Below are 17305 nucleotides of genomic sequence, written 5' to 3' on the forward strand. Positions count from 1 at the left end.
CTTCATGATATAGCTCAGGATTTTCCCCTTTGTTGAAGATAGGACCCTAAAGAATTTGTCAAACCTTTCAGGATTTTTGAGAGCTGAGTTAAGGTACCATTGTGAATGAACATATATTTATCTTTCAAGAAACATCTGAAACAAATGGAATAACAATGAGAGTACCATACCAATGTCTGAAATTCAAACATGTCAGAAGTGCAATCCTTAAAAATCACCCAGACTTTCACTATATTATACCCTGCAAGTGTACTTTACAGATTTGCGAAGTTTCAGCGTGATCTGCTTCCAAAATAGGGACAACTGGACAAAGCTAGCATATGTGTAATTTTCAAAACAGTATTGAAACTAAAGTTTTAATTAAAAAAATAATTTTTTCATTGGGAAAATGCAAAGCAACAGGAAAAATGAAGTGTTGACTGGGAAGACAGTCACTCCAACCCATGGATTATTAGAGTTTGGAGGTACAGGAATGATTCAGATGTAGCAGTCAACTGTAAAACTAAAATACAAATTAAGTTAATCACATAGCCATTTTGTAATGTTGGTAACCCTCGTGGCTTTTCTCAGGAAACTCAGACTGATCTTCATTACTATGTTGCCTTTTGTTGACTTTTATGCTGATACTGGGGCGATCTATGAGGCTCCCACTTGCATAATATCTGTGGCTGTTGGTCCAGGTATGATGTCCACCTATTTCTAAGCACAACCTTCTGCTGTTTTTATTTGAATGTATTTTTATTTTGTAGTAAATTCCTGTGTTCTCTTTTTGTTGACACAGTGTTATATATATCAGGCATGCCAAAGTAATCTGCAGCTGGAATGAGATTTTCACTCTGCAGCAGAGTGTGCGCTGATATAAAACTTCCTGGCAGATTAAAACTGTGTGCCCGACAGAGACTCGAACTCGGGACCTTTGCCTTTCGCGGGCAAGTGCTCTACCAACTGAGCTACCGAAGCACGACTCACGCCCGGTACTCACAGCTTTACTTCTGCCAGTATCTCGTCTCCCACCTTCCAGACTTTACAGAAGCTCTCCTTCCAGGAAGTTTCATATCAGCACACACTGCGCTGCAGAGTGAAAATCTCATTCTGGAAACACCCTCCAGGCTGTGGCTAAGCCATGTCTCCGCAATATCTTTTCTTTCAGGAGTGCTAGTTCTGCATGGTTCGCAGGAGAGCTTCTGTAAAGTTTGGAAGGTGGGAGACGAGATACTGGCAGACGTAAAGCTGTGAGTACCGGTCGTGAGTCGTGTTTCGGTAGCTCAGTTAGTAGAGCACTTGCCCGCGAAAGGCAAAGGTCCCGAGTTCGAGTCTCGGTCGGGCACACAGTTTTAATCTGCCAGGAAGTTTCATAATCTGCAGCTGTTCATAATGAAAATTAGAAAATCTTGTTTTATTTTTTTGAAATCTTATTCTTATAATTGATTTGATATCTAAATTTTATAATTGCAGCTGAACCAGTGAACAAGAGATCTAATGTGTTCACCAACATTCTTCAACCTATGAAAACTGCTCATGCTGAGAAAGAAGTACAAGCTGAAGTCCATCATAGGTGAGGGAGTGCAAGAATTTTCCTTTTTGATGTTAAATATGAGGGGCATCCAGTAAGTAAGTTTCCTTATTTTAATTTCTCTCCAAAATGAACTGTGCCTGTGACAACTGAGTGCTGGTGAGTTGGACTGGTATGTACAGACAATCTTCACACTGGCTTACAGTGCATACCACAGTATCTTGCCGGTTGCTGCCAGTTACCGTGAAGTTGCCACTGCAAAGTGTGCCCACTTGTGAGACGCACCCTGTTTCTTCTTCTTCTTCTTCTTCTTCTTCTTCTCCTCCCCCCACCCCACAGCAAAACAGCTATTCACTGTTGATTTCAATCAGGGGTTAATCTTTTTCTATGGGGAAGCCTGAGCATTCAGATGGGCGAGACAAAATGTCAGAGCTTCCAACTTGGCAAAAGAGATCCAGAGATCCATATTAAAAGACGAAGGTTGCACGTGCAGCAGGTAAAATTGTGGCAACCGCGCTTTTAAAAGATGTTGCTCATTCACTACCTGCCTTACAGCGTATAATCGAGCGAGGTGACGCAGTGGTTAGCACACTGTACTCTCATTCGGGAGGACAACGGTTCAATCCCGCTTCCGGCCATCCTGATTTAAGTTTTCCATGATTTCCCTAAATTGCTCCAAGCAAATGTCAAGATGGTTCCTTTAAAAGGGCATGGCCGATTTCCTTCCCTGTCCTTCCCTAATCCGATGAGACCGATGACCTCGCTGTCTGGTCTCCTTCTCGAAAAACAACCCAACCCTTACAACATCACAGTGAATTCAAAGAGGTACTGTAATGTCTTGAGAAATCTGCAAACTGTCATCAAAAGAAAACATCCTGGGCTTTGAAGGACAAAGTTCTCTTCCTTCAAAACAATGTTTAGCCTGATGCAGCTCGAATGACCCAGGCAGAGCTCAGAACATCAACTGAAAAATGTTCCCCCATCCTCCGTATTCACCAGGTCTTGCCCACAGGTGATTTTCAACTGTTCACCCAACTCAAAGGTCATCTTATAGGTAAAAACTTCAACATCAATAATGAAGTCACATCGACAGTGAACAGCTGGTTATGAGCACAGGACTCGTCCTGCTACACCACAGGTTTGGAGAAACTTGTCACATTAGCAAAAATGCATGGAAAAACATGGTGACCATATAGAAAAGTAATAGAAGCATTGTACAATGTCAGTAAAATTATTTCAGTATAATAAATTGTTTAATGTTTTATGTAATAGGGAGACTTACATATTGGATTTACATAGTACTATAACCCTATTATTGGTGTGTGTGTGTGTGTGTATGTGTGTGTGTGTGTGTGTTAAAATGGAAGATAGTTGTTTAATTTTTTCTGTTATTATAAGTACCGGTTTTGGTTTCACATCATCATCATCACCACCACAGTGTCTTTTTACATCGGGACAAAGCATGAAACAACTATAAATACATAAAGTCCAATAAGTTATATATAGGTGGTATAAATTCATACTTGCAGAAGGTAAAATATTAATCACGTCATAGCATATCATATCAATATGGCGATCATATAATTACTGCCTCATTTGGACTACTGAATATCTACAGAATCAAATGGGTATACCATGCCCAAGACATGGTGTGTCCAATTTGAAATTACTGTTATAACTGGTCATCAGATAAATGTAAACATATCAAGGAGTGTCAAACCAAAGATTATTATAATATTATTATTGTTATTATTACTTAGGCTTTGGCAGTAACCATTTAGCTGTAGAAGTGAATATTGGCAGAACTATTGTACAATATCCTATATAGAACACAGGTATATTAAATTACAGTGATACAAGTTAAACTTCATGATGCATTTTCAACTATTGAAATGAAAGAGAATATGACTCTAACGATGAGATAGAAATGAGTCCCACTATTCCACACATCGTCAGAATATTTGATAGACTGACCCTCCTTAATAATTTCTCCTCTGGCTTATGTCCTCTTTCTTTACTCACATATCCTCCTGATGCATACTTGATGTAGAATTATCCTAGTTTTTCAGGCAATGCAGAACCGTCACCAATAAGAACAATAATCATAATAGTTCTTACACATATTGGTACTTACATATATGTGATGTAGAACCATCACTGCAAACAACAATGTGTGCATATTTGTCTACGTGCACATACTTTCCCCCTACAACACTTGACGGTTCTCACAACATTTCAATCTGTTCTTTCACTGTTTGCGTATTTGTATTATGTTGTGTGTATGCTTAAGTATGTTTGTGTATCCTGATTCTTTGGCCGACTTATGTGAAATAAGTTGAAGGTTATAATGAACCACGTAAATTGAGAAGGACTTCAGCGATAGAAGTGTATGCATATGGAAAGAGGGAAAGATAGATAGGTACTCAGTAGAGAAGTAAGAAAGGAAAAAGTAGAGATGGTTGCTAAGATCAATGAAGTGAAAGAAGGTAACCCCAAAGACAGGAAACTCTTCCCCCCCTCCTTTCCCTAGGATCCCTACTTCGCTGGTACTTGAGTGAGAAGCTGGAGGAGGTATGTGTTAGACATCACCTAAAGAACGGACACACTCACCTTCACCGTTGAAGTCCCTGAAGAAAGAATCTTAGCAATACCTGTGGAACGGCAAATGGTGAAGAATCAGTCACACTTGTCTGCAAGGGTTGTCTGAAAGGTGTGATGTGTGTGTGAAATGTTAGTCATGCTTTTACATACACTAGTCACCCTTTTCAAAATCGATACAAACCCTCCCCATTTGCAGCACACTACATAAAAGGTATAAAATATTCTATAAAAATAAAAAAAATTATACCCTACAATCAGTTGTCTAGTTATTCAGTTTATATTATACTTTTATACATATATAAAATCCTCTATTCACTTCATGCCACCTCGACACCATCTCTCTCTCTCTTTCTCTCTCGTTTTAATGCGGTGCCGTTCATCAGTACCTCTACACACAGGTTCTTGTGGAAAACCTGGTGAAGAGATTACATATAAAGACTAATTTAGGCAAAAATAAAAACCTAAATGTATGTGGATGGTGGAAGAGACAGGCTGGTGATTTACATTTATATTATATCTTACAAAAGGTAAAAAAATTAAGTGTTGTGTAATGTTTCATACAAATTTCCATCTTGTATTAATCTAATATTTCTTGGTTACTCTCAAAGAACAACTTAGGCAAAACTAAGACCGAACTATACTCTGAAACTGCTACTCGAGATCCTTGCTAAGTGCATGGGTGACTTAAATACTCAAGGACTTGTTCTAACTCTGTGTTGATGTTGGGATTTAAAGCTAACTAGAGTGGAGCGTGTGCTCGACTTACATCAACATCGGGCACAAATTGTTATGGAGGTAACTGCGGATATATCAGATCAGAATCCAACTGCTTTTAGAGAGCATATTATGAAAACACTAATAGATTCTTCAGTCATTACTTGATACAACAACACAAGTTATTAAGTTGATTACACAACGTGGACCAGAAGCATACACAACACCTTTGAGACCATGAATAGTGTTACGAACACTTATTGCTATTACTGCAAGAAGCAGTATGGCCTTGACATTAGTGATCTGCAGCAGCCATTGCTAGTCAGTCAAGTAAACACACAGATGGAGAAACAATAGGACCATATAATAGCATAAGAATTCAAGAATAGTTTATAGCATAGTTTGAGATTTGAAGGGAATTCAGTGCAAGAAAAGTAATCTTGGAAGGAACATCGAAAACAACTCGGGAGCTGGCAGTTGTCACTCTGCCCGTTAGCACAGAACACTAACGTCCCTGGGGGACATATGTGACTCCGCTCAGATCCTATGGATCTGATATTAACCTCACTTGAGCAAAAGCAAACTGGTACTTTTTGTTAAATTTTGTGTGAAAGTCTACCCACAACAAAACAATCACCACTTTACTACATAACACAACATCAGGTAAAGTTATTCTGTTTTCTACCTTGGCATGGCCAAGTTTGAATTACTCGCTCAAGTCATCTATAATCTTGTTATTATCATTAGGTTTGGAAAAAGCAACAGTCACAATGTTTCCGGAAATTATGCTCTTGGAAATTTCTCGATCTGTAATTAGCACAAAAGGTTCTGCCAGACTACTTACATTTATAATGTAAAAGTTGACTATTTTTTCTTTGAAATTTTGTTCTGCGTTATTCACTCATGAACTGACATCTCGTGTAGTAACAGCTCATATATTAACACGTGGAATTTTTGATTGCATATTCGATATTAATTCCACAAATCGATCTGTGCTCTATTACAAGATATTCATTTTCCATCTTAAGGAATTAAATTTAACATTACATACATTTCAGTCAGCATTGGTGGCTGGTTGTGGCATTGGCTCGATGTACGGGTGTGAAAATTGCTTACTCTCCACACCCAATCTCCTTAGTTGAAAAATTGAGTTCTTCTCTCCAGTTTTTTTCCCCACCATTACTTTCTCAAGTCTTTTACTGCATTGCACTCACAACTTTCTTCCACTGGTTTATTGGATCCAATACAACTATTGGAAACAGTTCTCTTATCGTATTGTGTCTGGTTGCCGTGGCAACTCATAATATCTTCTTCCCATTTCTGTCGTAAAATTCCCATTTTCTTCGGGTACTGTCATGGTCACCATGTTCTAATGTTCTCTGGAGAACATTAAGAGACAGTGTAGTGCTGGAGTGCAAGACTGACACATCTCTCAATTCAGTTAAGTTGCCCATTGTGTGCAGCCGATCCTCTTCTCTGGTTAATCCACTACATCAATCTCCCAAAAGCTTCTTCTCTGAAGATATGGTGCTGGTTAAGGGAATTTACTAACTACTTTTCTGTTCTTGAAATAATTTGTGTACTCGTAGAATACTTTTCAGTTCAATCACAATATATTTTCAACATTCATAAACAATATCTTCGACAAGCTAACTCATTCTTCGAACATTTGACTATTTCACACTTTTTCAAAACAGCTTACATGTGTCTTGCTTTGATCATATTCAAGACGTAGAGTAATTCACAAATCTCTAGTCTCAAATGAGTCCAATTCATGAGTGTCCTTAGGAAACTTCTTTCATTTGTCCACTAGTCTTTTTACAGTCATCACAGACACTAAGGAGTACAGAATATTACATAAACGTTTCTTGTTCTCCTTTGCCCGTACACGAAACTCTGTGGACCGTACAGCAAGTACTTGTCTGCCGTCGTTCGGCCACTGTGTCCATCTTTTTCCTCATGGCTGTTCTTTTTGACCTGCACACACAAATCTGCACAATTGGCTGATTCGTTTCTCCTACCCGTATTGAAAATATCGGGTGTTGAAAATGATGGAAGGCCGGTGATTTTAGAATTTCCTCTGAAATTCTCGAAGCACTACAAGTTCTTCTTAGACACAAACGTTGTGTGTTACAGTGTTAATTGGCATTTGGAGTGATATGTCATAGGAGTGTTGTGAACTGAGAGTTAACACGCCACCCAGTCCACCCTGCAACAAAGTACCTGTCAGTGAAATTATGAAAATTTCTGCAGTGGTCCTTGAGAAGAGCCTGAATATATGGTCAGAAACTGTGGTGAGGGACTATAATTTAAAATATGTATAGAAGAAGATATGTGTAGCTACATAAATTCTGGTAATAATGATTTTCTGTGGCTCAACAGGCTCCACTTCAAGTACATACTGGATAACATTGAGTTGATCCATGAAAATGAGCAGGCTGCTGAAAATGCACAAATCCCGCAGTGGGAAATGACACTGGATCACACAACTGCATCAGCAGTGGCTCTGAGAGATCAAGAACTTTCACTGTCCCAGGGAGTAGTGAAGGAGAAGTGGGCATTCTACTTTGCACAGTAACAGCCTGCACCTGTGAGAGACACCGTAATTAAGTTAGTGAACATAATTGGTGTGATGGAAATCACTCACATTAATCTGGACAATATCTGAATGTATCAGTGAAAACCATGTCAAAATGTGCACAGTAGTGTCTAAGATTAGCCTTCACACACAGACAGAAAAATGTGGCAGGGAACTTGTGTGTGTAGTATGTATGGGTGATTTCAAATAGTGCAGTTCACAACTAGAGGGCAATGGCAGATGCCTTGGCTTCATATGATTACTGGTAAGATTTGATGGAAGTCTTGGTGCAATTATCCATAGGGGTATGGTTGTTATGCAAATCTTGCATTATTTTGTGTAATGCTTCAACACATGTTTTATGGGGCACCAGAACCCCATCCCAAACAGTACACACACTCATGCATCGTTTTACCACTGTTACTTGTTATTGAAACATTTCAAACACTGTAGGTGTCGTCAGCATAAAATTTCAGGGGAGTTTGAATAAACAGCAGTTCATAAACAACCTGTGATGCTTGCACCAGTGTGGCGCAATAGTCAGGCGGCCCTACGCCTATCACTGCTAGGTGGAAAATCATTTACACAGCAGTGGGGGACTTTCGTTAATCTTAGTTCAGCTAATAGCATGAAATACTTAAAATTATATACACAAACTGTCCTCACAAATTGATACATATGTTAGTGAAAATGGTATCAAAATTTGAGAGTAGCATGAACATGCAGACAGAAGTGAATTAATGTATGTAGAGATATCTGCTTCTTGCAGAAAATGGGCAATACTGACATAGCCTGCTGTGGACAGCTGCTGAAACTGATGGGTCACCAGTGTAGGTTGGAGAAGTTCTGCTCTCATCAAGGCTGTAAGAAGTTTGTGCTGTTGTCTGTCATAACATCAACACCCAAGTATCACATGGCTGAGGTCTGCAATCTCAGTTGGATGCACTTTGCAGTACTGAGATGGCTGAACTTTCATCCTAGAAAGATGTGAAGACTAACGTCTGTGACCCAACATGATGTGCGTTACAGTAGTGGTATAGCATCTAGATAGCATAAACTGTGAGACACAGGTTTCTTGCAGAGTGCTCAGCTGTGTTGCTGCGTAATGTCTTCCTTTCATGTGTTGTGAGAGTTCCCACATCTGTGACCATTCATGAAAGATTTGCTTCCTCACACTAGTAATGAAATTCATATGTGGTGGACAGTTGTAGGAAGGTCAGCCATCAGTCACACTTTGTTTCACGAGGTGGTCCTCTACATGTTTGTTGTGAAGAACAAACAAAAGCAAGGATATAATTAATGCTGCTTCATGCATTAAGTGTTAAAAGTCGATACAAGAAGGTGCATAAAAAGAGACTGAATACACTACACTTGTCTGTCCTCTTACGGTGTACTGCTGTGTGGTGTGGGGACCATATCAGATAGGATTAACGGAGTACACCAAGGAAGTTCAAAGAAGGGCAGCATGCTTTGTATTATTGAGAAATAGGGGGAGAGTGTCATGGACACGATACAGGATTTGGAGTGGACAACATTAAAACAAAGGTGTTTCTCATTGTGACGAGATCTTCTCACGAAATTTCAATCACTAACTTGCTCCACAGAATATGCACATATTTTGTTGACACCAACCTACATAAGAAGAAATGATAATTATAACAAAATAGCGAAATTAGAGAACACGTGGAAATATATAGATGTTCATTTTTTCCTTGCACTGTTCAAGAGTGGAATAACAGAATTATTGTGAAGGTGGTTCAGTGAACCCTGTGCCAGGTACTTAAGTGTGATTTGCAGACTATCCACGTAGATGTAGACGCAGATAAAATGTGATATAATAGAGGGAAACATTCCACGTGGGAAAAATATAAAATGTGATATAAATGTACAAGAATCTGAAGACGTGGTTCTTGAAAAGAATTGTAATACAGTAGCCATAATTAATCTTTAATGGTGGTTAGACCATGATAAAATCTTATAACACAAATCAAAACTGAAATCCCCTGCACATATACACGTGCACTCTCTCTCTCTCTCTCTCTCTCTCTCTCTCTCTCTCTCTCTCTCTCTCTCTCATTGATGTGATGCCAACATTACCCACATTTCTTTCGTAAAATGAAATGAAACAGTTTAGACACGTTGAAACGCTTTGGATGAAACACATCAAAAGGTGATAATCAAATTGTGTACAGTGGTTAGTTGAAATAAAAGAGTCTGTTTACACTGAGAGAATTTTACAGCTGCCATTAACATAAAAATCTGTCATCAACTAACTATCCCAGTTTTGAACATTTTGATCATATTCTGCAGACATTAAGTATTACAATTGAAACAATTCTCAAAATATTTGTTAAGACTTCTTACAAAAGTGACTGGATTGTGTGATACCTCATAGGCAGAACACGGGGTAACTAATAATAATTGGTTATAACAGCTACTGTGAAGATTAATATTATAATTACAAACAAGAGTGATGAAAATTTCTAACTTAAACATAGGGTAATTGTTCTGAGTGAGCTGCATGTGATGCAAAAGCACACTGCAGGGATTTCAGCGTACTGTTGAATACTGAAGCCACTGCAGATAATTACAGTCAGTCATATGGTAATCTCTTAGCTCGTTCCTTATCAGAATCTTGAAGATGATCTTCACTACTCAAGGTTAAATCTAACTTTGGCTCAGAAGGGGGTAAATTATGCTGCCACAAAAGTCTTTGGTCACTTGCCTAATAGCATCAAAAGTCTGACAGCCATATATCATTTAAAAGGAAATTAAAAGAATTTCTTAATGGCAACTACTTCTACTCATTAGATGAATTTTTGGGTATAGCAAGTGGGTAACATCCCCAAAACCCCACAAAAAAAAAGTATCATGTAATATTTTGTGTAATGTAATATCTTGTATAGACACCTTTTATTAACCTGACACGTTCCACATCATTACGAAGTGTTGTATTCATGATCTAAGGAACAAGTACTAATCTAATCGGAAAATACGTTTCAGTTCTGGATGTGTCACCTGCTACATTGGTAACAAGTCTGTCAACAACAGAATCCATGAAGCCAACCAGGCACCGCATTCTCGCCTCTTCTTTTATGTGGAGCCATTCTATATTGTGCAAATGTTCGGCAGTGACACATGAAAAACTTTTGTACATCTGGCAGCTTGACAGTCTTATTACTTCTTGGCTCAAATCACATAACTTAGCTCCAGATCAGTTCTGTTGGGTTCATATTGTAATGGTACAGTGGCAAATGTAAAAATGCTGCATTTGTATGGTGTGCTTGATACTGTCAAAATTATTATTTTTCATGATTCTTCATGTTTCTATGACACTTATCTACATATGTGATATAAAACGATGGACATAGTCCAAATAAAGAGTATTTGGTTTTTCATTTTTGCCTTAAAAATTAAACTGTTATGTTTCCTTAACTTAAGCAACTTTTATTAACAGTCTTCCATAAAATATTGATGATTAAGAATTTATATTTGAAATGAATACAGGAATTTTATGTGGAATATGTAATTAGAAACAAGAAGGCGTGCATCATTCACAAAAAGTAATGAATTTTACAATTACAAGTTGTAGGTATTTCAAATTGAATGAGAAAAATCAATGACATGGACGAGATTTGAACCAGCGGACCATGAACTGTAGTATATTTTCAGTCAGTTATGCAACTGTTGGTATTTGTGTCTCAATTTCATATAGTTCCATGGAGAACTTCAATGCTGACTATCTCTCTAAATTTATGAAAAACATAAAGATCAACCTATTTCATGGCACTTTTTAACCATGTTTCACTACGGAACAGGAAGCATCCTCAGCCATATTTATACTCCACATCAACAGAGCACAACAGTGCAGATGATGTGGCTGTACGTGATTTTTGAAATAAAAACTACTTAGCTAAAGCGTGATTAAGAAAAATGTTAATGGCTGTTTATACATTTGAATATCTTCAAGTTTCTTTTAATGTAGCTTAGCAATAATATATCTAATACATAAGTTGGGCATAGTTCCAAGTGTGTAAAACACCAATGTGTGTGTGTGTGTGTGTGTGTGTGTGTGTGTGTGTGTGTGTGATGGCTTCTGACCAACCATCACATTTGTATTTGTTTACATTAGACTTATTCGTATGGTGAACAGAGTGTAGAAGTGAATGTCTGAAGAGTGTTCGAAGGTACAAAACTCTCCCCTAATATTAGGACCCATCTTGGAAATTGCAACATATCTGGAAAAAAAGTGCCTAATATTTGTGACAACCAAGATCATAAATTATGTTGCTGCTTGGTTCACTCACAGCAAAGGGGTTGTCTCACGTTCAGGGTTTGTCTCACGTTCAGAGTTAGAGTTGTCTCACGTTCAGAGTTGTCTTATACTTGGAGAAATACAGTATATACATTAAGCACAATATACAGGATGAGTCAAAAAGGACTTTACAGTCTTGAGATGATGTAGAAACTTACTCAGGTAACTTACAGAATTGAATTGTTGCATGTGACAAATTATAGCAAACAACATCAAGATTGATTCTTGCAGTGCATGTAAAGGAACGGAAAATATTGTGATTTAATCACAGAGGTGCCGAAAAATTGTTCCAGTGACACACCAGAGAAATATCTGGTAAACTTTTTATCTTTGAGAGACATAGGAACAATTTCGCCCTTCGTTTTTTTTTTTTTCTTTCTTGTATGAACGACTACTTTTTGTTCTGATGGGCTGGTGGGATGTCGTACTGTCTAATTACTAGTGTGTGTGTGTGTGTGTGTGTGTGTGTGTGTGTGTGTGTGTGGTAAATGAATGAGTTAAAAGACGCAAGATGTGTTTTATATTATTTTCATCGCGCAACAAGCCTTATTCCCATGCCTATGGAGTATTTATGTTAAGCAGAGAAGGCGAGTTTTAGATGGAACCGAAGATCTTCAAAACGGCGCTGCTCAACAATAGAGGTACGTGATTGTGCTCTCTACTTTCCTTTCGTGGCCGCTAAAATTACTTCCGATTCGTTTTGCCGAGACATTCAGAACCTGCAATCTTTTTTTTTCTTATAAAAATACTAGTCCAATGCAAAAGAAATACTCTTCGATTTAAATAATTGCCATTCTTTTACCCAGGCCACGGGGAATGATAGAACGTACGTGCCTCTACTCTGAATGTACGTTCGCAATCTCCGAGTGTGTTACGACGAAATTATTTCACAATGAAAATTTCTCATCAGACCGCAACCACTCGCACGCGAATGTACGTACCCTCTGAATGTATCTAGTCAGTCACGCGCGTTGTTCAAAAGCTTTACTTTTAATATTCAGTGGATTACATTTCCGAAATTAATTTTTGTTTATGCTGCAAATCGTCCTTCACGCGAAGTATTTATTACGTAAGTTTCAAGCTCAATTTAATAAAAAAAAAAAAAAAAAAAAAAGATTCCGAATAATAGAAATAAAGAATAACAATCAAACAAATCAAACCTAAATAAACAGAAAGAGGGAACGTTACATGCATCAGTACACCATTCTACCACCAGGAATACCAGCACAGTACACAGTTAAAACAGCTACTTTCACTGCTTGCTGTGTGTTTTGGTTTCATGAAACAACTGTTTGGTGTAAACTTCGCACCTAATACACTAAAGAACGTGCAAGCAGGCCTACAATTTGCTCATAGCATAAGAACTTTGTTGAGACATGTTGTTCACTGCAACATGGTAAATCCCCAGTGTGCGTGCTTAACAGGTTTGAGAGAGCTTTTCCTGCAGCCCACAAAAATCAACATAAAGTGTGTCTCGCGAGACTGGCATTCCTCAAAAGAATGTTCAGCGAGTACTACCTAGACGTTTACACTTGAAACCATGCAGATTCATAATGGCACAGCACATTAGTGATGCAGATAAGGTTACTTGTGAAGAGTTCTGTGCAGAAATGTTACATCAGATAGAGGACAACCAGACGTTCCATAAGACAGTAATCTTCAGCTATGAGTCAATATTTCATATCAGTGGCATGGTGCACACGCGCAGCTGCAGAATATGGGACGGTGAAAAGCCACATGCAGTCCTGGAACACATTCATGACAGCCCCAAAATTAATGTGTTTTGTGCCCTTAGCAATTTGAAAGTGTACAGTCCTTCTTCATCATGGAGAAAACTGTCACTGGTATTGTGTAATAGGACGTGCTTGGAAACTTTTTAATTTCGCAGGTCAATGAAGATGACCAAGAAGGGGAGGTTTACTGCTAGCAAGATCGTGCACTATCTTAATTCCTGACAGACGTTTGATGTTTCCCCAATAATTGCTTCCCAGGTCAGTGGATTGGTTATGGAGGGCCTGTCACATGATCACCCTTTCTCTGGGGTTTCGGTAAAGACCATGTGTTTGTTCCTCTCTTACCAGACAATATAGCTGATTGGAAAAATCGATTCTACACACCTGATTTCCTGCAACAAGTGTGGAAATAAATTGATTACCAGTGGGATGTTTGGTGCATCACAAATTCTAGTCACACTGAACCAATACAACACTTGACACTGTTCTGTGAAACTTTAGGTTGCTTGCTACAAATTGACATGTGTACCGATTGTGTAAGTCATTGCAATAAATTTCTATATTATTCCAAAGCTGTTAAGTTCTTTTTACTCATCCTGTATAATGACAACATATGAATAAAAAAAATTAACACTCAACATATGCCAGTATTTCAGAGAACTAATACAGCAGGAAATCACTTAATAGGACCCCCTCCCCCTCTCAGATTTACTTTGTACTCTTGGTAAAATATGTTGTTGTTTTTTAGGAGGAGGCAGGATAGTGCGATGTTCACAATTCTGCTGAAGGACATGCGGCTAATGGCAATTCTAGACTGGTGGGAAGCTGTTAGGAATTTTATAATTGAGAATGCAGATGTACCCAGAGGAGGTATGTTTTTACTTATTACTATTGTATGTTGTGAAACATGGCAGACTCTATTTTGTTCATTATAAACAGCTGAAATACTTTCTCATAGAACTTTTCATATCATTCCATGAAAATCTAGAAAATGAAGCTATACAGAAATCAGAAGCAAACAGCACAGCTGGAGCTCTACCAGGCAGTAACACAGTTCCAGCATTTGAACTAAAGATGAATATAACAAACTGTGAAATAGTGCTCGTGGAAAATGCAGCTCAGTGGGACTCTAGTGCTGTTATACTGAAAGTAAGTTAACAGTACGGAAAGCTGTGTTTGGCATGTTATACTTTTGGATTAATTGCTAAGTACATATTAATGTGACCAAATGTTAAATATTTAAACTAGAATGTCAATGATGAAATTACGTAAAATGAGCTATAGGTGGAAAACTGCAGCATTCAATTATAGTGGAGGCATAGTGTCGCTGGTAATGACTATGACACCTGTCCTGCTTGCAAGAATGTGAAATGAGAGAAAATGAAAACAAGTAATAATTTCAAATTGAAGAAACTGCCATTGTTGATAACTTGCCTCATAGCCTTGGGCGCAATGTAATGTCAACAAAGTGGAGATAATTGTGTACACTTTACTATTTACTTCTTTTTGGTGATATCCATTTCTTAAATATCGCTTATTGTTATTGCAACAGCCTGTTTTGATTAGCTTAATTGCATTAATTTTTATTTCTTTCCTCTTTTGTGTTAGTCATTTCAATGGACATAGTATTATCTAAGACATTTTCTTGCCATTGTAAAATATCTTGCACCAGCACAATTTATAAACACTTTTTATGTCTTGCAGAGTAACTCTGTCGTTGTTTATCGCCCACAAATAGAGGAGAAACCTCTCTCTTGTGAACTAAATAATTGCGAACTTTTTAGCTGTGTATTGGACATGGAAGATGACACAGCATTGTCAATAATAGATCCTGTTCACATCAGCATAGAAATAGCTCGCCATGCATCAAATGACAGTGTGTTGGAGGTAAGGGTAACACAAAAAAACCATAAAACATTTATTTCTTCAGATAGCTGCAGTCTGACATAGAATATGTTTATTTTTCAGATAATATCAAAGGATCTAACTATACGATTGTCGTATCATGATATGCGCATGTTCCTTCAAATCCTAAATAGCTTACCAAAACAGACCCCATGGGCCAAGGCTCAAGACTCTCACAGCACCAAGAGCAACCAGCCTGCAAACATAAGATGTATGTAATATTTTTATTTTTTACATGTATTGAAGAAACAGGATAATTTTTAACACAGTATTTCACAAAAGAACACTACAAAACAAATGATTAAATGGCACCTTTTTACATCAGCATTCACTGCTTCCACTCAACTTCTTGTATATCTTTTTTTAAGTATATCTCTAACTGCTGTTTATAAAGTAGGTGCACTGGTGTACTACCGGCAGCATATATGTAAGCATGGCACCATTCCACACAGTTTTAATGGCAATTTACAAATGTGGCAAAGACTTTTGTTTCATGTAGGCCTTCAGTGTAGAGTAGTGATGGTTCAGGAGGAGAAAAAAAAAAAAAAGAAAAAAAAAAAAAATAGGATGTTGGATCAGCAGTGTTCATTACGAAGTGTCTTTTATCCATATTTAGTATGTCTTCAATGATTGTTACACATTTTATGCTGGCAGATCAGGTAAACAAACTGGTGAATATTGGATTCAAAGCTGAGGACTGTCTTCGTGCCCTAGAATTTTGCCATGGTGATATAGATGATGCAGCTATTTGGCTTACACAGAATGCTGTTCCAGATTGCAAAGAGAATTCTGACAGTTTGTCAGATAGACACACAGCCTTGGGTTTTGAAGCAATCACGGTAAGTATAAAATTGTGTAAAAATATGTTTAAATTGTGCTCACAGTATCAGTGGAACCCATAATTTTTTTTTATACCACCAATTGTTGCTATTAAATAATACTTTATTCTGGCAGACTTAACGGGCGAAGCAATATGAACCACATATCAGTGCTTATAATGTACCTCAAATAAGAATTTAACATTGTGGAAGCAAAATTTGTGATTGTACACTCAACAAAATTATGCCATACTTGAGACCAATCTGCTTCCACAGTTTTAAATAATAGGCTTCTTTGGTTACATTTTGCTGAGTCCCTCCCACTCAATCTCCCCCTGCCCCCACCCAAAACACACACACACACACACACACACACACACACACACACACACACACACAGAGAGAGTTTTCTTTGTGCATTCAGCATAGACACAGACTTTTCTTTTGGCAATGAAGAGAATAATGAGAATGGTATACTGATATCCTGATCTGTGATTTCTACCTGAAGATTTTTCTTTTGTGTGTGATTCAGTGCCAACTATGCTATTTGAAAACACCTCACAGGCTAACTCTTATCTTCAGCTTGTCACATAATTGTACCTATTTCCTTTAATATCTGCAGAGGCCCCAAGACAGTTTAAGACTAGCACCTCTGGGAAAATGGTTATAAGGGGAAAATCATAGTTGGAGGATTGACTTCTCTTATTTTGCCTGGTGTGTATATTGCTTTGATTATGAGACAAAATAAAACTGTCTACCAGATTTTGGGATGAAAGCAAAAAGAAATCAGGCAAATATAAAGTTACTTAAAGGTTATTTTAAACAATTCTACTTTATGTAAAACACTTTGTAATAACAAAGTAAATATCAGTACAGTACAGTACAGTACAGCATAGCAAGTAAACAACCTCAAGCATGCTTGAGTGACCATTGTGCTATGCAACAATGGAAATAGCATGTCACAGAGTATGGGGACACTGGCATAACTGCCTGTATCATGAGTTTGTTACATATTTATAAATATCAAGGAAGATGATACAGTTGCTGAAAGGTTCAAAGAAAACTTGATTCTAATTTCAAACATGTACCCAACTCATACTATTATAGCTGGTGGTGACTTCAAATTAC

The 17305-nt window shown here is 37.7% G+C and overlaps 1 protein-coding gene across 2 annotated transcripts in view; it reads left to right on the forward strand.

The window, feature by feature from the left end:
* LOC126354004 (intermembrane lipid transfer protein VPS13D) overlaps positions 1-17305 on the forward strand; it is a 488122-nt gene that overhangs the window by 243033 nt on the left and 227784 nt on the right. For both annotated transcript variants that reach the window (XM_050003313.1, XM_050003314.1), the window contains exons 34-39: positions 1456-1555; positions 14203-14324; positions 14443-14603; positions 15159-15341; positions 15423-15570; positions 16014-16198. In XM_050003313.1, coding sequence (XP_049859270.1) covers positions 1456-1555; positions 14203-14324; positions 14443-14603; positions 15159-15341; positions 15423-15570; positions 16014-16198 — 899 coding nt within the window. The remainder of the gene's footprint in view (positions 1-1455; positions 1556-14202; positions 14325-14442; positions 14604-15158; positions 15342-15422; positions 15571-16013; positions 16199-17305) is intronic.

The sequence above is a fragment of the Schistocerca gregaria genome, chromosome 3 (genome assembly GCF_023897955.1).
Source record: "Schistocerca gregaria isolate iqSchGreg1 chromosome 3, iqSchGreg1.2, whole genome shotgun sequence".
Classification (NCBI taxonomy): Eukaryota; Metazoa; Arthropoda; class Insecta; order Orthoptera; family Acrididae; genus Schistocerca; species Schistocerca gregaria.